Raw genomic sequence first — 21,297 nt, forward strand, 5'->3', positions numbered from 1 at the left:
CTAGCATTATAGTCTGGTGGTTTTTCTGCCTGCCTGGGCTGCCCTCCTCTGGGACATGTCAGTGACTAATGGCTGAGTTCAGAGTAGCCTTTCCTTTTAGCAGTGAACAATTTTCAGATAATTTTGCTTTTAAGCTTTAGAACAATTCTAAAAGAAGGGCGGGGGGAGGGGGGAGTAATGCGTTCTATTTAGTTGCTCTAAAAGTCAACAATTTTCCCTAATGTGAGGACAGAATGAAAGTATTTAAAGTGCCAGGCCTTGTAGATAAGCTGAAAGAGGTCATGGGGGTATGTCTGATTTAATTATCTCCTTCCTTCCTTCCCTTCCTTCCTTCCTTCCTTTTTTCCTGAAGGAAAATGGTTGTAATTTTCCATACTATTGAAAATTGAGAGGACATGCAGTAAACATTTATTGCTGTCTTTTGGTATGCTTTATGTATGAGTGAAATGCTTTATCCATGAGATCCTAATCTATTTCCTGAGGTCTCTGTATGTAGGTTGTGATATGAGTTTTTATATTGCTAGAACTCTTACTTAAGAGGGGAAAAAAACTTAAATTGAGTACTTAAAAGATAATCTACTGATCCAGCACACTGAGAACAGTGTCAGCAGCTATTCTTTCTTTCACCCTGTTCTTACACAGGCAACTACACTACCCAGGGAAACCCTAAGGCTGGGGATACACTTGCAAGATGGAATGAGGAATTAAGGAAGAATACTGCTGCACAGGTATGCAAATGAGCTAAATGAGTTTTAATATTTCTGCCAAATCTGAGCCTCTTGATCTAGATAATTTAAATTCTTAAATCTTATTTGTCCTTATTTATTTGATAAATCCAGTTGAGAACATTTTGTGTGTATATATTTTCTAGATCATTATTGTTTTAGATCTTGACCTCATTTTGCTATCAAATGTCTTCTAACAAGTTTGATAGTCCATCTGCATTTTCTTTTCTGCACACAAATTCCGATGTAGATATGAATTGTTTTGCCTCATGATCTTTTTGTCAGGAAACAATTGATGTAAGGAAACTGGTGATAGTAGCCTCAACTTTTCATAAACAATTTCTTAGGTGTAATCCCATAAATCATGATATGACATAAAAATCTATTCTGCAGAACTTTTTTTAGCATCTTTTTGTACTTGGTTACAACTCAGTTTTGTTTAACAATTGTTGCATTGTGAACGAACTCTAAAACATCCTCAATAAAACAAAACAAAAGAAAAATTCAACTAAAACGGCCCTTTCTGCAAGGTCTTCTCTAATGCTCTTGACTGATTTATAAGCGCTCTGTGTGCTCACATCACCCTGTGGACACATCTCTATCATAGTATTTATGTAAGCATGTATATAAATTATAAACACTGATGCTGTCTTCTTCCAGAAAGAGTTCATAGCTATTTCCAAAGATACAGGAAAAACCTAAAAACAAAAAAAACCTCATACCAAGATGCCATACATTAAAAGTGAAGAGAATAAAGAAGTAAAAACATGGGTAAAAACAAAATAGAACCAGGGATAAAGCTAAAAATGAATATAGGAATGGCCTTCACATTTGCTACAGGTGGGCCATGAATTTGTCTCTAAGCGGACAGCCACATTGGTCCCACAATTTATGGTGTCCATAGATAAAAAACAAACCCGTTACTCTGGAAAAGTAAAACTATTCCTGGAACTGAGATCAAATTGGACTGTCTCCCAGGGATGCTCATGAAGAGAACATTGTGTTATATGAGCAGCAGTGTTTTTGACAGCATCCCTGACAGGGCAGCCAATTTGCAAGGATGCCTCTTACAGCCTGATGGGAGCACACCAAAAAGCTATTCAGTGGGTTAAAATAATGTTTCTGAAGTGGAGGACTGTCTCAGTGATGATGGCTTCTCAATGTTTTATCTCTTTCACCTAGTATAGTTACAGGTATGTGGTAAGTATCAAAAAGTATTTTTTGGGTGAATGTAATGGAGAAGACTGAGTTCAAACACTCCATCTAGAAAGGCTCACCCTGATTACCAACACCTAAAATCCTACTCCCCAACTCTGCATCCCTTTTGTAGTTATCAAACAATATAGTCATGAAATATTTCTTATACTTTTGGGTTAAACTACCATTTCAATATTTTAATGAATGTTAAATTTCTTATGTCTTCTTCAGATAGGGGAGTGAGGCCAGGGGCATTTGTAAATGTGTGCACACACTTTTCGTCGTTGTTGGTGCTGGTGTTAGGTCAAGAAAGTACTGTATTCATCAAACTGGGAGGCCAGTTTGCAGGTCACCTTGAGAGTACTGTTGACTTCAATCAGACTTCCATATCCAGGCTGTCCTTCAGAGTAGAGGCAGGGCTGGTGACGATGGTGCCATGGGTCTCTGTGGTGAGGATCAAGAAGACCCAGTTACAGGTCATGATAGAACCAACATTTAAAGAGACTCAGTGCTGAACTAGGGGCTACAGACTCAGAGTTTTTTACAGTCTTGTAAGGGGTTTGGGGTTAAGTTGAGCTCATATGTTTGGGTTCTTTCGTTTTAGCTGGCAAAGTTAGAGGTTTGGGGGTAGGACCTGGTATTTCTTCCTGATGAGCATCAACACCTTTCAATCGTGTCATCTTCCTGTTGTCATTCACATTATAAAGTTGTTTCAGGGCAGAAACTTGGTCCCTATGTGCAGCTTTCTACCCGCATAGTCACAACGATGTCTTCATCGTTATTAAGATATTCTTTGTCCTCTGGTGTGTAACCTTATCTTGTTCTCACTTCAACAGCAATTATGCTGCCAGACCTAGGACAAGAAACTGGGAGAGGGAGTGCAGTGGTTCAGAATATGGATTTTGATTGACAGCCTGTGCATATCCCAGCCTGTCCGAGGTTTGGGCTTGCTATCTGTCTTCTCTGAAAAATTTTTGTACATAGTTGGCTTTGCATCTTGGCTTTGGCATCTTCCAGGGACAGGACGACAGGGATTGAGGTCTCATGAGTTTGGGCTTTCATTTAAGGTGGAGAGAGAATATAGTGATTATAACCAGAAAATCCAGGGTGGGGAAACTTGTCAGTGTTAACCTAGCCTGGGCTTCATGATAATCATAGAAGTGAATTCCTTAATAATAATAAAATGGTAATAACATAGTTAAAAAAAGAATATGAATTCTGGAAACTGACTCCCTAGGTTTAAATCCTGGCCCTGCAACAAGCAAGTTACTTATCCTTTCATTACCTCATTTTCCTTATCTGTAAAAAGATAATAACAGTACCTAGCTCATATGGTTATTGTGAAGACTAAATGAGTTGATACATGTAAAGTGCTTAGAACAGTGTCTACATATCGTAAACATATAAGTGCTGTAATAGTGGTCATAAAAATTACTATCCTATTCAAACAGAGGAACTAATATAGCTAGTAAGTCAACATAATGTTGATTTACTAAAATATTGATTGAGCGCCTAATGTGTACTAGGGTCTTTTCTAGGTCAGTAGAAACAATGTTAACTGTGACAGACATAATCTCTTCCCTTATGGAGTTTACAGATAAATGGGGTCATAGACATTAAGACAGATGTATAAGGCAGCTCTCTTATTAGGGAAGTTGACCCTTGACCCAAAACAAAGTTCAGACATTTCACTGTTAAGAATTCAGCATACAGTAGGAATGGTGCCTTTTATTTTATTTTTTTAAAGAAAAGGGAGTGTCCCTGTTATATGATGCTGTGTGAAAAACTGCCCCCAAAATTGATGGCTTAAAGTAACTATAGTCATTTATTTGCTCAAAATTCTGTAATTAGGGCAAGGCTTAGCAGGAATAGCTCATCTTTGTTCTGTGTGGTGGCTGCTGGGATGGCTTGACTACAGCTGGAGGATCCTTCCAAGCTAGATCACTCACATGCTGTCTGTTGGCTGAGAGCTCAGCTGCAGATGTTGGCTGGGGTCCCAGTTCTCCTTCATGTGAACTTTTCATGTGGCTAAGTTGGGCTTCTCACAGCAGCTAGGTTCTGAAGAGGGTCACCCAAAGGCATAAGCACTTAATTGAGGCTCAGCTCACATCATACTTGTCAATGTCCCATTGGCCACAGCTAGTCCCTTGTCCAAGTCCAGAGTCAGTGCGGGGATTCTGAGAGTTGAGAATCAATAGGGTTTAGTGAAGTTGTAGACTACCGTGCAGAGAAAGGCTAACTCTACATTGTCTAAACTTTTTTTTTCTTTTTTTCTCCTCAGTTGCACATGCCATATTCCCTATCTCTAAGACATTAGAGAGAAGTCACATAGGTGGGAAGCGAAGTTTCTTCTGTATCAAAAGCCCTTTGGAGAGTGGCTAAAAATTTTGTTACAAGCCATATAATTTAGAGTGATATTACTCTATGTAAGTAGATGTTTTACTCTGGTTGAAAGTATATAAAGGAAGAAAGTAAATTCAGTTAAATGGTGTTATTTTGACATGCAGAGCTGGAGCTTTGCTAGTGAAAAGAGTAACAAGGTAGGAGAGTCAAGGATTGTCTGAATAGTGTAAAAGTGTAGAAATGCAAATCTGTTGTCAAGAGGAGGCAAACCATGATCAGGAAAGTGCCACTGGGCATCCAGTCTGAAATATAATGAGACGGACATATGAGAGAGCAGCTAGGTCAGTATCCGAGAGTAGAATAATTCAAAGCTAAGTCTGCGGAAGGTGAATATATGCTGGAGCTGCGCACACCAGACCGAAAGTTCCTTGAAGGGAGGAGCTGTGTCTAGCTTGTTGACTTCAATATGTAGCTCACTGTCTAATACACAGGAGGCACTCTAAGTGGTTGTTGAATGGATACAGACATCAAGGTTTGAAGAAATTGCAATTGTAAACCATCTCCTCTCTTTAAGATCCCGGCACTATAAAGTAATTAGAATAATCCTTTTGAAAATACATAGCTGTGGGATGGTCAGAGGTGGCAGGGCTCAAAAAAAAAAAGTCATTCCTTTGATTAAAATCCTTTGATGGTTTCCCATCTCACCTAGATGTCCACATGACTTTCTTCTTCCTTTAGGTCTGTGCTCAAAAAAGACCTTCCATAATACACAAAATATCCTCATCACTTTCTATCCGGCTTTTTCTTTATGGCATTTATCCCCATGTAACCTGTATATGTCTTTGTTTGTAGCCTGCCTCTCTCTACTAGATGGTAAACTCCTTGAAAGCAGGAACTTCATTTTTTCACTGTGGTAGTCTCAGCACCAGCCAACAGAGGGCTAGAGCTTTACCGAATTCATCTGGCTAGAGGACAAGACACTGGAGAATTGTGGGATGCGGGTGTCCATGGGGACTCCTATAGTCATGTCCCACTTACCAGTGAGAAGAGCCGATAATGCAAAGAGCCCCAGTCCTCCTGTTCTAGGAGTTACTGCTAACTATCGGTAATTGTGAGATGGAGGGCGTGGATACTACAGGATTCATGTGCTTTGGGAATGGTACCAAGGGCAGCCCCATCCACCCTTAAGTTAGCTAGAGTAGTTTTCTAGCTTCTAACCCAAGAACATTGACCGAGTAGATTGAAGAATATGAAAGAAAAGCCCTGTGTTTGAGTATGTGGATAGGCAATGAGTGGTGGAAGCCCATGAAAAGATTTAAGCAGTGCAATGACATGGTCATATTTGTGTTTTGAAATATTTTCTTGACCTGCAGTGTGAATGGATTGGAGGGGGCAAGAGTGAATTAGGGAGAAAATGAAGAACATTTCAGAGAAAATAACATGAACCTCAAAGAATGCGGTAAGGTATTACAGTTGGGCCAAGGCTTAGCAGGGAGTAGCTCATTTATCTCTACAGTATTGGATAGGAGAGGGTTGAAGGGTAAGATATTCAATATTTTGCTGGTACAAGGCTGGGAATGTAGAGATGGTGGGAGGTAAGGCAGAAAAAGTTAGAAAGGCTTCCTGTGACTTTCTTTTTAATATGTTTATAAGAAATTTTAGGAGAGACCACCACAACATTCGTGATTTACACAAATAAGTGCTGAATTGAGATAAAATTTCTAACTTGAACCATCAATGGTATGAATGTCAGTATTTGGGATTACAGTGACTACTCTCTAAACCCTTAGAAATTTAGACCCTCGAAAGAGTTAAGATATGAATTAACAAACAGTACGAGAAGTTGACCAGTCCTGAAAGCAGGAGTTGAAAACAATAAAGTGTAAATTATAGGTGGAAAATTTTAAAGTAAATTGTAGGATATAGTTAGTGGATATATTAGCTTGTTTACACTATGATGTATAGAAGAGAACTTCTCTAATCACGTGCCAAATTATAGGTGTGACTACCAAGAATGTGAAAAGATTATCATTAAAAATTTTAATCAGAAATTATATATCTATTTCATCATGAAACCTAAAGACAAAAAGGTAATATTCATAGAAACTCAAGTGTCTCACAAAAAATTTCAACATATTTTATTCGAATATTTAGCTATATTTGCTCTGCAAATATGATTTAATCTTTGTGCCATGACATTAAAAAGTTGGGAAGCAGGAGGAGTTATTAACTTATATAAAAAGAGAAGTAAAATGGTGTCATTAGAAAATAGTCAGGAGGTGTGTTTAGGTTGGATTTCCCTGGAAGCAGAAACTGGGGCAAGGATTTGAGTGCAAGTCATTTGTTTGGGAGATGATCCCAAGAAGTGCCATTTGAGGAGTGGAGGAGTGAGACAAGGGTGGGAAGGAAACCAGTGTGCAGGTTACTACTTGAGGAAACTGGAGGTTAGTCTTGCTGGAGAACCTCTGGGATACAGTGTAGTGTATTCATGCTTAAAGTTGCTTCGCCGAGGGAACCACTTTACCCATCCACTTTACATCATTTCATTACTGCTTCTAGAAATGTAAAGCCTCTCACTTCTGGCCTGTATGCAGTCAGAGAAGGCTTTTGATGCCAGAAGAAGCTTGCAGTCAGAGTTCCAGGTGCTTGCAATGAGAAGTTTTTGGATATGTAAAACATGCAACTAAATTTATAGCTCACTAGGTTTTGTTCCTATTCCACAAAGTTACTTTTATTATTTGGCATCTGATCTAGGTCTGCCTACAGAGAAGAATATGTCTTGTGTTCTCTAGTTGATGCTGCCTCCAAAATATCTCTTGTCCAGGCTGTCAACATCCTTTGCACTAAACTCTTAACTGCTCTCAACCTTTCTGTTCTTGTCCTCCCCTAATCCATTCTTGCTCAAAGCAGCTAGAATTATCTTTATAAAATAAAAATCAAATAATGTTATTCCCTGGATAACTAACTCTTCAGGGGTTTTTCATTGAATATAGGATGAATCCACATACAGTTCCTAAATGCTCAGATCTCACCATTTTCCTTTCACTGACTATCCTTCAGCTCCACTAGACTTATATCAGACCTGAAAGAATATGCTAAAGGCCCTGCTGTAGGGCTTTTTGTACATGCTCTATCCTCAGTCTAGATCATAGACTCAGAGTATTCTTTCACAAGGTCTTCACTTTTTTTTTTTCCCATCTTTCGGGACTCGATTTATTTTCCTTTCCTCAGATAAATCTTTTCTGACACCTCTCCTAACTCCCTCCCACTCTATTACCCCCTCTAAAGGAAAAAAAAAAACCCTAAAAACAAAATGAATTTTCTTAGCTATACTTTTTCCCAGAATGCTATACGTTTCCTTCTGAGCAAACCTATGAATCAGACCACTGCAGCCTCCCCAGGTTGGTCCTCTGGCTCTAACTGCCTTTTCCTTAGACCAGAAGTCTTCAAGTCTCAAAGAAGGAAGGGCCTTCATAGGTCCAGGCAAGCTACATAAATGATGGAGACAGTGGCAGACGAGAGAGCACATAGCAGGTACTCACAATTCTAGCTGTTTGTTGTCAGAATTTGCTGGATTTATTGATTTTTTTTCCTCCAAGAGACCAAGAATCCTGATTTGCATGTGTGATCTTAATTTAAACCCCCCCCCCCCCACTTCCCGAGCAGAATAGCTAAAACAGTCTTGAAAAAGAAGAAAGTTGGAGGTCTCATACCTCCTGATTTCAAAAGTTATTACAAAGCTACAGTAATCAAAACAGGGTTGTACTACCATACCGGCAGACATGTAGAGCAATGGAATACAATAGAGAGCTCAGAAATAAACCCTTACATATGTGGTCAAATGATTTTCAACAAGGATTCTAAGACCATTCATTGGGGGAAAGGACAGTGTTTTCAACAAATCATGCTGGGAAAATTGGATATTCACAGGCAAAAGAATGAAGTTGGATCCTTACCTTATACCATATTAAAAATGAACTCAAAGTGGATCAAAGACCTTAAACGTAACACCTAAACTATAAAACATAAGGGAAAATCTTCCAGTGACTTCTGAGATATGGTACCAAAAGCACAGCCAGCAAAAGTAGATAAATCAAAATTAAAAATTTATGTGCACTGAAAGTCACAATCTACAGAGACAAAAGGCAACCTACAAAATGAGAAAAATATTTGCAGTCATATATCTGATAAGGGGTTAATATCCAGAATATAAAAAGAATTTCTACAATGTAGCAACAACAGCATAACCCAATTAAAAAATGGGAAGAAGACTTGAGTAGACATTTTTCCAAGGAAGATATACAAATGGCCAACAAACATGAAAAGGTGCTCATCACTAATCAGAGAAATGCAAATCAAAGCCACAATGAGCTATTATTTCATACCCATTAAGATGACTGCTATTAAGAAAGAACCCCAAACTGGAAAATAACAAATGTTGGGGATGTAGATATGTTGGAACTCTTGCGTCCTGCTAGTAGGGATGTAAAATGGTGTAGCTGCTATATAGGTAGTTTCGTAAAATATAATAATAGAATTATGACCTAGCAATCACACTTTTGGGTATATGTAGTCAAAAGAATTGGAGGCAGAATATTGAAGAGATGTTTGTACAACCATATTCACAGCAGCATAACTCATAATAATAAATGGTAGAAGTAATTTAAATATCTGCTGGCAGATGAATAGTTAAAGTGCGTATTCATGCAATGGAGTGTTTAGTCTTAAAAAGGAAGTTTTGACACGTTACAAGTGAACGAAACTTGAGGACATTATACTGAGTGAAATAAGCCAGTCACAAAAGAGAAAATACTGCATGATTTCACTTAAATGAGATATCTACAGTGGTCAAACTCATGGAAACAGGAAGTAGAATGTGGCTGCCAGGAATTGGAGGAAAGGGAAATGGACTATTGTTTAATAGTTTTGGTTTTGCAAGATTAAAAAGTGGGAACATTTCACTGCAACATGACTATACTTAACTACTAACTGTATACAGTATTTTAAAATGGTTGATAGTAAGTTTTATGTCATGTGTATTTTGCCACAATTGAATTTTAATTTGTAAAAAAAAAAAAAAAAGTCCAAGAAGGCCAACAAAACTCATTTATCATGGTGTGCAGTTTGAAGACTTTGTCTTTCATCTTTGAATCTCAAACTTGAGCATTCATCAGGATAACCTGGTGAGCTTAAAACAGAATGCTGGGCCTTATTCCAGAGATTCTGAATCCATAAGCCTGGAGTGAGGCCTGAGAATATGCATTTCTAACAAGTTCCTAGCTATTGCTACAGATCCAAGGATAATACTTTGAGGGCTGCTACATTAGATAATACTGCAGACTACTCTTTGTTAATTTCTGTGCATCTGTTTATGATAAATTTTTGGTTCTGGAGTCTGTGAAAGTCCTAAGTGCCTGCCACACATGCCCTTAGCTAATGTATTGTGCCGTATGCCCCTGCTTGTCTGGCCAGTAATATGCTGTAGACAAAGGGCTGGACCGAACAGGCTAGGTGTGGAAACTTTGCCCAATTTTGCACAATATATGGCAAATAATCCAATCCAATTTTGAATGCAATACACATAAAGGCAGGTTAGTTAGAAACAGAGGCTAAAAGAAGCTTAATTTGAGGGAGCAAAATTGGTCAAGTAGCCAGAGTGGCCTCTTTTTGCCTCAAGAAGTGTGAACCAAATTCCACCACCATGAGGCCCTTGTGGCTGCTGAGATGCTTCCTGTGCTTCCCCACTTCTTGGTGTGACCCTAATATAATATAAACCTGCAGCTTCTCTGCTAACAAGGGCCAGTCACTTTCATGTTTCCTGGGAGATCCACCCTCTGTTTTGATAGCTCTGGTATCTCATTATACCACCGAGTCTGCTTTTCTATAGAAGGAAACAGTATTCCACCTTGATGAAGAAATGTGACTCCTTAAGGCTCAGTTTCTACTCAGTTTGAGAAAAATTATAAACTATGCAGTCACTCATGAGATAGGAATTTCTCATCTGCCAAAATACCTTCGAATAATTGTTATACGTGACCCTTAGGGAACATCCTGAAATTGCTGTAAAAATTGCCAAACATTCATCATCCCAGTATCCTGCTTCTGTCTTCCCTGATTGCCCCTTAGCCAGTTCATTTGGTGGACAGCACTAAAAAAATCTTAGGTTTCTCCGCCTCTACCGCCAGTCTTTTCTTACCCGGTAAAGAAAGCAGATGGTAGTTTTGAAAGGGAGAGAGTAAACAATAATAAGGTACTGTCTACAGCAAAAAACATGGCCTTAAAGGTAGTGAGCTCCTTACGAAGGGAGTGTCAAGAGGCTGCACGGCTGCCTAGAAATGGCCACAGAGGAGACAGCTGCCTGAAGTCTCTTCTAATTCAGAGACTGAGAGGCAGTGAATGACGGGGAAGCGGCTCGGGTGGATTGATGCTGAGGGAGCTCCTCCCCACGGGGATAACTGCCAAGAGACACACTCGGGCCACGCCCCAGTGAGGGACCAATTGCGGTGGCGCTTCCTGATTCGGACCGTGGGCGAGACCCTCTCAGCCAATCATCAGGCAGGCACTGTTTATCATCCTGATATCCCTCCGGCTTGTCGCTCGACGTAATCCTACAGCGCCGGAAGTAGTGCGGCACGGAGGAGTAACGTGAACTTGTCCGTCACCGTTTCTGGGTAAGCCTTTCTTAGGCCTACCTCTTGCTGGCCGGATTGAAATCCGTGGATGTGGGCCTTAGGCCGGGTTGCTACGCCCCTCGAGTAATGTGCCTCGAATAACGCTCTCACAGCTTACTCTCCCCCGGCATGAATTGCTCTATCCTCGGGCTCCAGGGCTCTCGGCTTCCCACTTCCCTCCTCCCCTGGGCCGTGTTTTGGCGGCGCTCACGTTGGTCTCCGTCCCACTTCTCGTTTTTACCCTGTGCCTCCGGCACCTGTCCCTAACTTGGCCGCAAGAAGCAGGGAAAAGATTGGAAAGTGGGCACTGTCCAATCATGGAGGCGGCTCAGCTTGTCAGGATGGACACTGTTTCTTCCAGAAACGCCCCTGAAAGGCACTTGTGGGCCCTTCACTCCTATAAGTCCTCCACAGGCCTTATAGGAAGGCCAGAAGAAGCAAGCTTTTTCTAATGCAGACCAGTGATAGCGGTTCAACAAAGCAGGGATATAATTTTCATTTGGAATAAATGTGGTCCAGGTTTGGAGCCTTTTGGGAATTTGACTTATATTGGGGATCGTTAGAACATTTGGTACAGGAAAGACTGTTCATGTAGAGAAACAATATGGATTTGTGCTTTTTCACCTTAGTTGCACAGTGTGTGCTGTCAGATGATCTTTTTAGGTGTCTTTAGCTGCTGCTTTCATCTTATCTTCACTATTAATGAGCGATGTGTTGAATGCTTACTTTTTACCAGACACCAAGCTTTACGTACTTTTTCATTTAGCCCTTGTAGTGTAGAGCAATTATTAATATTGTTTGTAGCTGAAGAAGTAAAGGCTTAGGTTAATCTGTCTCAAATCACACACTGAGTAAGTGGTGGAGCCACCATTTAAACTCAAAGCAGTTGGACTTCATAGGCCTGGATGTTATGCCCTATTCCAAATTGATTTTATTCAGTGGTTCTTTAAGCCCCCATACACTGTTGTAATCTATTTTATGGAGAAAATTGAGGTCATCAGGTGTACTTTTCCTCAAATTTCTGCCTCTGGTTGTCCTCTTATGAAGTCATCTAGATTTACTCTTATCTTTACCTTAATTCTCAGAGGATTAGCTATATTCTCTGATCAAAGTAAATACCTTTATCTTTGCTTCTAGCCTTTCTTTTTACTTCCACCTATGGGAGCTTGTTTTCATTTGTCTTTCCTGCCCCTGTCTACATCTCAGTCATGTATAAACAAGGTCATGTTTCTCATGTTCCTGGCCATCCTTCGCCCTCACTCCCATCCCCAAATCAGAAAGAAAGAATAAGTTCTTGGTGATCAATCTTCCTTTAGCTGTCATCCAGTAACTCTTCCCTTCTTAGCTAAAGTGTTTTAGAGAGTATTCTAAGTTCTGTCTCCATTTTCTAACCTCCCATTCCCTTCTACAGTTTAGCTTTCAGACCTATCATTCCCCTGAAATTCCCCTAAGGTCACCAGTGATTGATTATCAAACCAGATAGACATTTTAAAAATCATTGCTAGATCCCTTTGTGGCTTTTGAAATTCGATGATACCTCTCACTCCCTCCTTCCCTCCCCTCCCCTCCCCTCCCTTCCCTTCCCTTCTTCTTCCCTTCTTTCCTTCTTCTTTCCAGAATAACACATTCAGTTGATTTATTCAATGAACATTTATTGCGATAACACAGATAAACAAGACAAAGTACCCTTCTTATGGAGCTTACATTTTAGCTGTTTCTCCATGTGCCATTCTCACCAGTCATTTCTTCTGTGGATAGTCTTTTTCTTCCTCTCCTGAATAACTGGCTGTTTCCAAGGCTTGTGACTTCGGTCTATGATCTTTTCATTTTGTGTATACTGCCTGAATGAACACATCACCTGGCTTGGTTTTAACTTCCTACATGCTCCCAGATAGAAGTTGTCAGCTTAGACCTCTTTTCTGAGGTTCACCCTTACATCTGACTGCCCTGCTGGATAACTCTGCAAGTCCCACAGGCAATTCATATTCAGAGGCCAAGAACTGAACTTAGCATCTTCCCTGAACTTACTCATCACATCCATCACTAAGTCCTAGTGATTTTACTCTCTAAATGTTTCTCAAATTTGCGCTCTCTTCTTTGTTTCTGTTATTGTCCTACTTTAGGCCTCATCATCTCTCACCCGAAATATGATGGCTTTCTAACTGGTTTTCCCACCTCTAGTCTTATTCCCACATATCTGTTCTCTGCACTACCTACCTCCTTCCCCAAATGATCTTTGAAAACAAATCTGTATCAAAGTCCTGCTTGATCTTTAAAGAGCTGTTTGTTCTTTCATTCGCTTTTTTCTCTCATTCAGCAAATATATATTGTTTACTGAATTGCAAAATCCATAGGAACTTTTAAATTTGAGCTTCTTAGTTGTCTCCCAAGGCTCTGCTTCAGCTGGACCTGCTTGCATCTCCAGTCTATTTTCTGTCTCATGTTTTAGGTTGCCCCAACACTGAACTGCTTATTCGTATGTACCGTACTGTCTCTTTGTGCTTTTGCCCTTGGTGTTCCTTTTGACTGGAATCTCCTCTCTGATTCCTTTATCTAGTTTCTGCTTCTCACCTAATTAGGCTGCTCCCTTTCACCTAATTAACCTGGTTTATATATAAGACTCATTTTAGGCCTACCTAATATAAGAAACCTTCCTTGACACTTCTTTTCTCCAAATCTGTTGTATACTCTGCCTTTGTGCTCCCATGATACCTTTTGCACAGACCAGTGATTATACTTACCACATTTGTTATAATTGTCTTTGTGTCTCTTCCACAAGATTGAGCCTTTTGAAGGCAGGTGTGATGCATCATACAATACAAGTGAGATGTATCTCTTTATTCCCAGCACTGGAATGGCACCAGGTACATGGTGGGCATGCAGTATTTCTGATTGAATGATCAAATGAGTGAAGACAGGTATATGGTGCAGTGATTAAGAACCTGTTCTTCGGAATTAATTCAAATTCTAGCTCTGGCACATATTGATTGTGTGACTTGAACACATTACTTCTCTGAGCCTTTAAATTTTCTCTTGGAATGAGAGTTGTTGTGATGTTTAAATCAGATGATATAAATAAAACATTTAGCAAGTGCCTAGCGCATAGTATACCCTGTATATGCTGAACACCAGAGGATACAGAAGTGTAAGACCAGGCCTAACCCAGGTCAGTGATATCCAGGGACCCTAGAGTTTCTTTTTTAGTTTCCTGAATGGATGGGCAGTGATGCAGTCTGTTTACTAGGAGATTTTATTCATATCTGGAGAGTAGAATTACATCCACATTTAATTTTTAGAGAAGATAAATTGATTATACCTAGTAACAGGATGTAGAGAACAGAAGACAGCTCAGTGAAGGCCTCAGGGAGGAGGTGGGACTTGAAAGTTGTGAAGGATTTGGGTTTCTAGGAGGAAGGAAAGAGTATAAACTAATACCAGGAGATGATATTAAGAATTACTTATTTGAGAGTAGTCTGTCATTACATGACTTATTTCTTGATGCCTAATGAAGATAGACTTCTTAGTGGATACCTGCTCATTCATCAGTTTCCAGTAAGTGCAAACAAGATGCTCATCTGAACACAACATTTAAAAGTGTGACTTGCCTGTAGTACCATCATCATTTGAAGCTCAAGATTTAGGATTTTAGATTTACAACTGACTCTTCATGCTCTGGCATCAGCTCCTTCACAAAGACCTACTGGATTGCCTTTTGGAGCTTACTCTGGCTCACATTATTTTAACAGCCTCCTGACTAATCTCTGACTCTGGATTTCTCCACTTCAGTTTTTTCCTGTTGCTTGATCTCAGCTTTTCAGTCCAGTGTTCTTTCAATACCTCTGCCTTTTTTGGTTAATCTCTAGGGTAGCTCCTCTGGGCCATCAACTAAAGTCTGCTTTCTACCCCTCACCCATGGCTTGTCATTGCTGAAATCTGTGCTGTCACTTGTGCTTTTTAAAATGGAATGTCCCTTTCCCCCACTCTTTTTATCATTTCCCTTGGTTCTTGGCCTTTTCAAGTGGGCAGTTTCTGAAGCCTTTCCTGACCCAATATTTATGACTTTGCACCCCCTGAGCACTCATATACTCACTTTGCCTTGCATTATCTTGTTTTTACAGTTGGTAATGAAACACTGGTTTTTAATATCTGGTGTCTTTTCTCTCCCTTTTGGATACAAAGCTTGTGCAGAGGGCCTGATAGGTATTGCTTTGCCTATAGAGGACATTTCTTAAAGAGAAGATGTTAGAGGCTTGAGCATTGATAAGCTTAGGGAGTCTAGGGAGGTGTCTTGAAGCGCTAGTTCTGTCCCGGTCCATGATTCCATGCTTTACCTCCCTGGGTGATCTCATCCTCTCTCTATGCCTCAGCTTCTATGAGATGTTGATGCCTCTCAAGTATATACATTCGGTCCTTTCCTCTCTCTGAGCTTCATACCCGAACACCCAGCTTGACCCTTAGATCCTTCATAGTCAATTTAATAGTTTCAATCTGAAATCATTCTGTTATCTACTGTTCATGCCCAGAGTAGGCCTCCTTGTGTATTCCTCATTTTGGTTCATGGGTATTTCCAAATTAGAAATCCAGGTTGGTGTCTCCTTTTACTCCTTTGTCATTCCCCAAATGCAGTCGGTAATTAAGTCTACCTTTGTGGTTTTTTCTGGCTCTTCTTCCTTTCCATCCCCTTTGTTCTGCCTTTGTTCAGTCAGAATTTCTTGTCTCTCTCTTCTGCTGATACTCTACATTGTTTTTCAAAAGAACACCAACATTTCCACTATTGTGCAGGTTGTGTATTGCCCAAAGGTGCTGCATTCAAACTTTAGAAATTGTAGGTTTGTATATTTGTTATGGCAATCTTCTGTCAGATGACAGTAAAATGTATTGTTCTAACATTAGTATGTTATGACAGGGAAGGGAAACCTTCTAATACACATAAAGGTGTCTATGGACTGAAGAACATCCTCTTTTCTTACATCTTTAGTTCTCTGCCAGGGAAAGTCTTCATCCTTTAAAACCCAGCATAAATATCTCTTATTCATGGAAACTTTTTTGATACTGCCTGAAAGAGTCAGTCATTCTTTTGCCTGTGCTGATGCTATATTTGGTTATTTTGTTCTTATAGTGCTTATCACCTTACATTTTAATAATTGGTGTATGAGTCTATCTGCTCTGTTGTACTCCAGGCCTCTAAAAGACAAGGACAATATTTAATCATTCTTTGATTCACAGCGTGTAGCCTAATGTTCAGCACATATAGTATATCAATAAACAAAGCAAATATTAGATTGCTTAGCACGATTCAGGCACAGAGTTGAATACTTTACCTGCATTGTCTTACTTAATCTTCACAACAGCCTCATGAGGCCTGTCATTATCACATTTTACGGGGGAGGAAATTGAGACGAAGGAGATGAACAACTGGTAAACGGCATATGTGGTGGTGCTGGGTTGACTCTGGAGGTGCTGGTTTTTCCAGTGATTCTCTTCTCTTTTGCCTCTCAGAGTAATGATGCGGGTGTGCTGGTTGGTGAGACAGGACAACCGGCACCAGAGAATCAAACTACCACATTTGGAAGCAGTCATGGTTGGGCGTGGCCCAGAGACCAAGATCACTGACAAGAAATGTTCTCGACAGCAAGGTAACTGATCACTGGAGTGTGGAGAGTACCACGGTTGGTTTTTTAGGATAGTGATAACTAAAAGTGCACATTTCTGAGATCCTAATTATGGAAAACCTATTGTTTGCCATAAAGTAAACTCAGGAAGTGAGCTATTTAAGTCAACACCAGGGCCCCATTCACTCCTGACCCTCTGAAAGCAGTTACTGTTTAGTGTTGGGAACAGGTAGGTCCCATCCTGTTACTAAGTCCTGCACCCTACTTTGCCTAGAGATGGTCCTCGTTGGGCAATGAGACAGTTGAATTCTGGAGTCACCAGGCTGAAACCATGTGAGGCGGCATCTTTATAAGACTATAGCGTCCAGCTCTTGAAATGTCATTTCTGGGATTTAATGAAATGAAAGTCCTAAGGAAAAAGGCTTACCATGTACCTCATTTTTACCTGTAAATTTCCAGACAGTCACTACTACGAGGCCTCTCACCTATAGCGTGTTCTCTGTAGCAGGATTTCCCAAGGCTCGCAGTCAGCAGCACTGATTATGAGTTTTTCCACATGAGTTAATCTAAACGAGGGGAAAAAGCCGGACTTAAGCTGGCTGGGCCCAAGATACTTCTTGCTCTCTGTCCCCCTTGTCACAATAGCAACTGTAGGGACGTGTATGTCAACCTGTCCTCTGCCTGTCCTCCTTGAAGAGCAGCTATGGTGTCTCTTCTTTGCTCCCTGTTGCACCCCAGAAACTGTTCACATATCTGAACATGAGTGTTTAATGTCACTTCTCCCCGCACATGCTCAGACTGTTCTGTATGAATAGTTTTCTTTCTAGAATATTCTTACCACTCCTTCTTCCCAAGGCCAGCTGAACTTATGTTTTCCAACAATGTATCATTTGTCTCTTTCTCTGTGGAAGACATCTGATAGTATTATATAATAGTGGAAGCCTGATTTAATTCTGAGCCCAGAGCTTGTGAGAGAAGTGGGTCCCCTTCCTTCACTGCAGAGTCTGTGATGCCAGGTGGGCCAAGAGCTTTGGAATAGGAAGGCTTGTAGGGATTCAGTAAAGCTGCCTCCTAGGGATATTCGCAGTAGCCAGAGGAGTATGTACACTGTTGACATTTTGTGGAAGGATTTGGAGCCTCAGCCACCTGCATCATGTGCAGTTTTGCTCATAGGCCTTTGAAGAAACCACTGTCAAGTTGCATCTCAGAGTGAGGCTTCATTGTCCTGTAGAAAGAACAGGAGCATGTGCCTGGTTCTTCATGGCATTTAGGTTTAACTTTTTAAATCTCTTTCAGTACTGCTGAAAGCAGAGTGTGACAAAGGATATGTCAAAGTAAAGCAGGTACGTCTTTTTGTAACTTTTCACTTCATACCTGATGATTTTCTTACGCTGTTGACTTAAGAGTGTCTGTGCCAGCCAATAAGGCTTCTCTGTCATGTATGGAAGTGGCAGAGTTTTATAAGTGAACATTAAGCATGGTGCCTGTCACGAGTAAGTGGTTAACATAGCAGTGGCTGTATTCGTAATGGTGTTACGGCTATTATTATAATTATTTTCTGATTATTTCATAGGTAGGGGTCAATCCTACGAGCATCGACTCAGTCATAATTGGAAAGGACCAAGAGGTAAAGCTGCAGCCTGGCCAGGTTCTCCACATGGTGAATGAACTTTATCCATATATTGTAGAGTTTGAGGATGAGGCAAAGAGCCCGGGCCTGGTAACACATAGGAAGAGAAAGAGGTCAGGCAGCAATGATTCTATGGGAAGGGATGGTGCCCAGGAAGCTGAGCCGAGCACAGGACTGGAACCTGGGAGTGACCCTAGCCAGTGCTCCATACCCGCAAACAAGGAGACAGATGCATCTACCAAAAAGGTGAGGGTAGTGTATGTGATAGACGATGTAGAAATTAAATGAGATATAATGACTGCTTAATTGTTTTGTACACTGTAAAGCTTAGACATGCATAAGGGGTTATTTATTAACCAAGACAAGAGTTATTAACCATGACTAAAGAGACACTTGTTTGTGTTACCAGTCACTTGGATGAATGTTGCTTTATATACTTTTCTCTTGAATTTCTGAGGTAAGCCACTTGAAGGTAGGGCAATAATGGTAGTGTACTTAATATTGAGCTACTAAAATGGGCCAGTCATTTGTATATCTAGAAGGTTAGCTTTGGAACACTTTTAATAGATCATAGTTCACATCCTGATGTCAGAATGGAAACCTGGTCAGGCTGAGATGGAATGGGAGAGGGCAGAAGAAGATGTGATTCACACTCTGGCATTTCTAGTCTCTGTCTAGACATGCAGCTCTGAATAATGGAAGAAAATGGGGATGGCTTATAGTTATAAAGGCAAAAGATTGAAAAAAAGAGGATATAGTTTAACTTTTAAAAACTAACCTTATTTCTAAGTTTGGTTGGACTTTGCTGACATATAATGTTAACTAATACCAAGTTTAACTATTGCCATTTACAGCGTACATTGCCTTTTTTTGTTTTAGGAATTTTTAGGCCACTGGAGTCAAGGCTTGAAGATTTCTATGCAGGACCCCCAAATGCAGGTCAGAATAAAATTTTGGCTTTGAAATTCATTTCATGTCTTAATTGACCGTTACACAGAGGTCGTAACTACAAATGAACTAAAAGGAGATCAGTCCTTCTGAATGAGATTCATTTTATTGAGCTATTTTGTGAGAATAAGTGGCTTTTCCCATTGTCAGTAAGTGAGCACCTGGAATTCTTTGGAGAGAAGCTAAGTTCTTCAAATGAGTATCTCCTTTGCCTTGTTTGTTTTAAACTTCTGGATACTATTAAGGGATGTCTTGTTAACCTTACTGTGGTCCCTTTCAAAGGACCATCAGATAATGTATTTTGACTATAGTTACTGGGCTACCCTGGGATTAATAGTCAGGCATCATCCTGGGAGGAGTCTTTGAGCTCTTTTTAAATTGCATCCTGGAGTGACAAGGAGCTAGATCTGATAGGGTTTCTTAGAACACATGTGCAAATGTCATATGGTCTGCTGTGGTAGAGTGGAGAAGTGAGCATTTGAATAGATTCCTGCAGGGATTTCACATTAGATCCTGAGGAACTACTTTGTACTGGGCATCCTTGTGTATTCTGTGTAGTGTGGTGTTTGAAGACATACACTAGAGTCAACTTGATCTGGGTTGGAATTCTAGATTTCCTACTTAGTAACTACGTGACTTTGTGCAAGACACTCAACTTATCTGAGTCTCTGTGCTCTCATCTGTCAAAATTGTGCTTTTACCTTCTAAAACCTTTTGTAAAGATTGTGGTGGGAATTAAGTGAGTTAATAAATATGATAGCACCTGGCACACTGAAAATGCATGGTAGATGTCTGTTTCCTTCTCTGTCCCTCTGCTAGGTTTACAAAGATGAGCAAGTGGTGGTGATTAAGGATAAATATCCCAAGGCTCGTCACCACTGGCTGGTCTTACCATGGGCCTCCATTTCTAGTCTGAAGGCTGTGACCAGGGAACACCTTGAGCTCCTCAAACACATGCACGCTGTGGGGGAAAAGGTGATTGCAGATGCTGCTGGGTCCAGCAAACTGCGCTTCCGACTGGGCTATCATGCCATTCCCAGCATGAGGTGAGTCTTGTGGGTAATTCTAGTGCATCCTGGTTCTGTCCAGCTGCACAGATGGATTCAGCTTGGGTCTGCAGAGTGTGCTTATAGCCCTGAGGCCCAAGGGAGTAGGATGTGCTGTTTCCAAGGCAGGTGGGGCGAAACTTCCATGCTTCTTCCTGACTTGCTTATAAGCCTCGAGTTTCTACTTTTGCTTATAATTCAATCACATATATATTTTTGTTCCTTTCAAAGTATAAACCTCTGAGAACCTAATCTTAAAACTATATGAAGCAACTTTATTACCCTCAGATGAAGAATTGTGATCAGTGATTTTTCAGAAGCCTGTATAACCCCTAAATTATTAAGGACCATTCTCTGAAGCAGACAAACATCACTGACTTCTGTCATGACATCTTAGTAGGTCTAAGATTTAAAATAAAATGAGAGAAAAATGTAGAGCTTGTATACTTTTGGCTCATAACCAGAAAGATTCAGAAAGGAACGATTCTTTTCAAAGAATGCAAGCAAGGCAGATCTCCACATTTCTTTTGAGCTAAGCAACAACATAAGGACATTAATTAGGTTTCAGAGTTTTTATCTTGTTTGTGTATGTGTGTGTGTGATAAAATATACATAACATAAAATTTACCATTTTAACCATTTTTAAGTGTATAGGTCAGTGGCATTAAATATATTTACATTGTTTTTTTTAATTTTATAATTTTTTAATTTAAAAAACTTATTTTTTTTAGGCGAGGCAACCCTTGGTTGACCTCACAGATTGCAAGGACCTTGTCAGTTTACAATCTCTTATTTTTTATTTTTTATACTTACTTCACCTGGTCTTCCTAGGTGGTCTCCCGTCCAAGTACTAACCAGGCCCGACCCTGCTTAGCTTCCAAGATCAGATGGGATCAGGCTTGTTCAGGGTGGCATGGCCATAGACTCAATATGTTTACATCGTTGCACAACCATCACCACCATCTATTTTTTAAAACTTAATCTTCTCAGGCTATCTTCTGTTTCCTCTTCTCCCCAGCCCCTCAAAACTACCATTCTACTTTCTGTTTCTGTGAATGTGACTAATCTAGATGCCTTATACAAGCAGCATACAGTATCTATATCTTTTTGTGACTGGCTTATTTC

At 40.2% G+C, this 21,297-nt stretch overlaps 1 protein-coding gene and 1 pseudogene across 15 annotated transcripts in view; one reads left to right on the forward strand and one right to left on the reverse strand.

Moving 5' to 3' along the window:
- The window catches only part of APTX (aprataxin), a 117,351-nt gene that overhangs the window by 5,696 nt on the left and 90,358 nt on the right, over positions 1-21,297 (forward strand). For 12 of the 15 annotated variants that reach the window (XR_004950039.1, XR_004950038.1, XR_001595062.2 and 9 more), the window contains exons 2-7: positions 643-10,936; positions 16,436-16,572; positions 17,845-17,891; positions 18,122-18,424; positions 19,058-19,117; positions 19,946-20,172. Coding sequence is in view for 6 of the 15 variants with exons in the window: in XM_016130234.2 (XP_015985720.2) it covers positions 16,440-16,572; positions 17,845-17,891; positions 18,122-18,424; positions 19,058-19,117; positions 19,946-20,172 (770 nt within the window). In the remaining 9 variants the exon portion in view is untranslated. The remainder of the gene's footprint in view (positions 1-642; positions 10,937-16,435; positions 16,573-17,844; positions 17,892-18,121; positions 18,425-19,057; positions 19,118-19,945; positions 20,173-21,297) is intronic. The other 3 variants (XM_036218008.1, XM_036218010.1, XM_036218009.1) reach the window with 3 other exon arrangements.
- LOC118601452 lies at positions 20,979-21,097 on the reverse strand (annotated as a pseudogene).

This window comes from Rousettus aegyptiacus, unplaced genomic scaffold (genome assembly GCF_014176215.1).
Source record: "Rousettus aegyptiacus isolate mRouAeg1 unplaced genomic scaffold, mRouAeg1.p scaffold_m13_p_3, whole genome shotgun sequence".
In the NCBI taxonomy this organism is placed as follows: domain Eukaryota; kingdom Metazoa; phylum Chordata; class Mammalia; order Chiroptera; family Pteropodidae; genus Rousettus; species Rousettus aegyptiacus.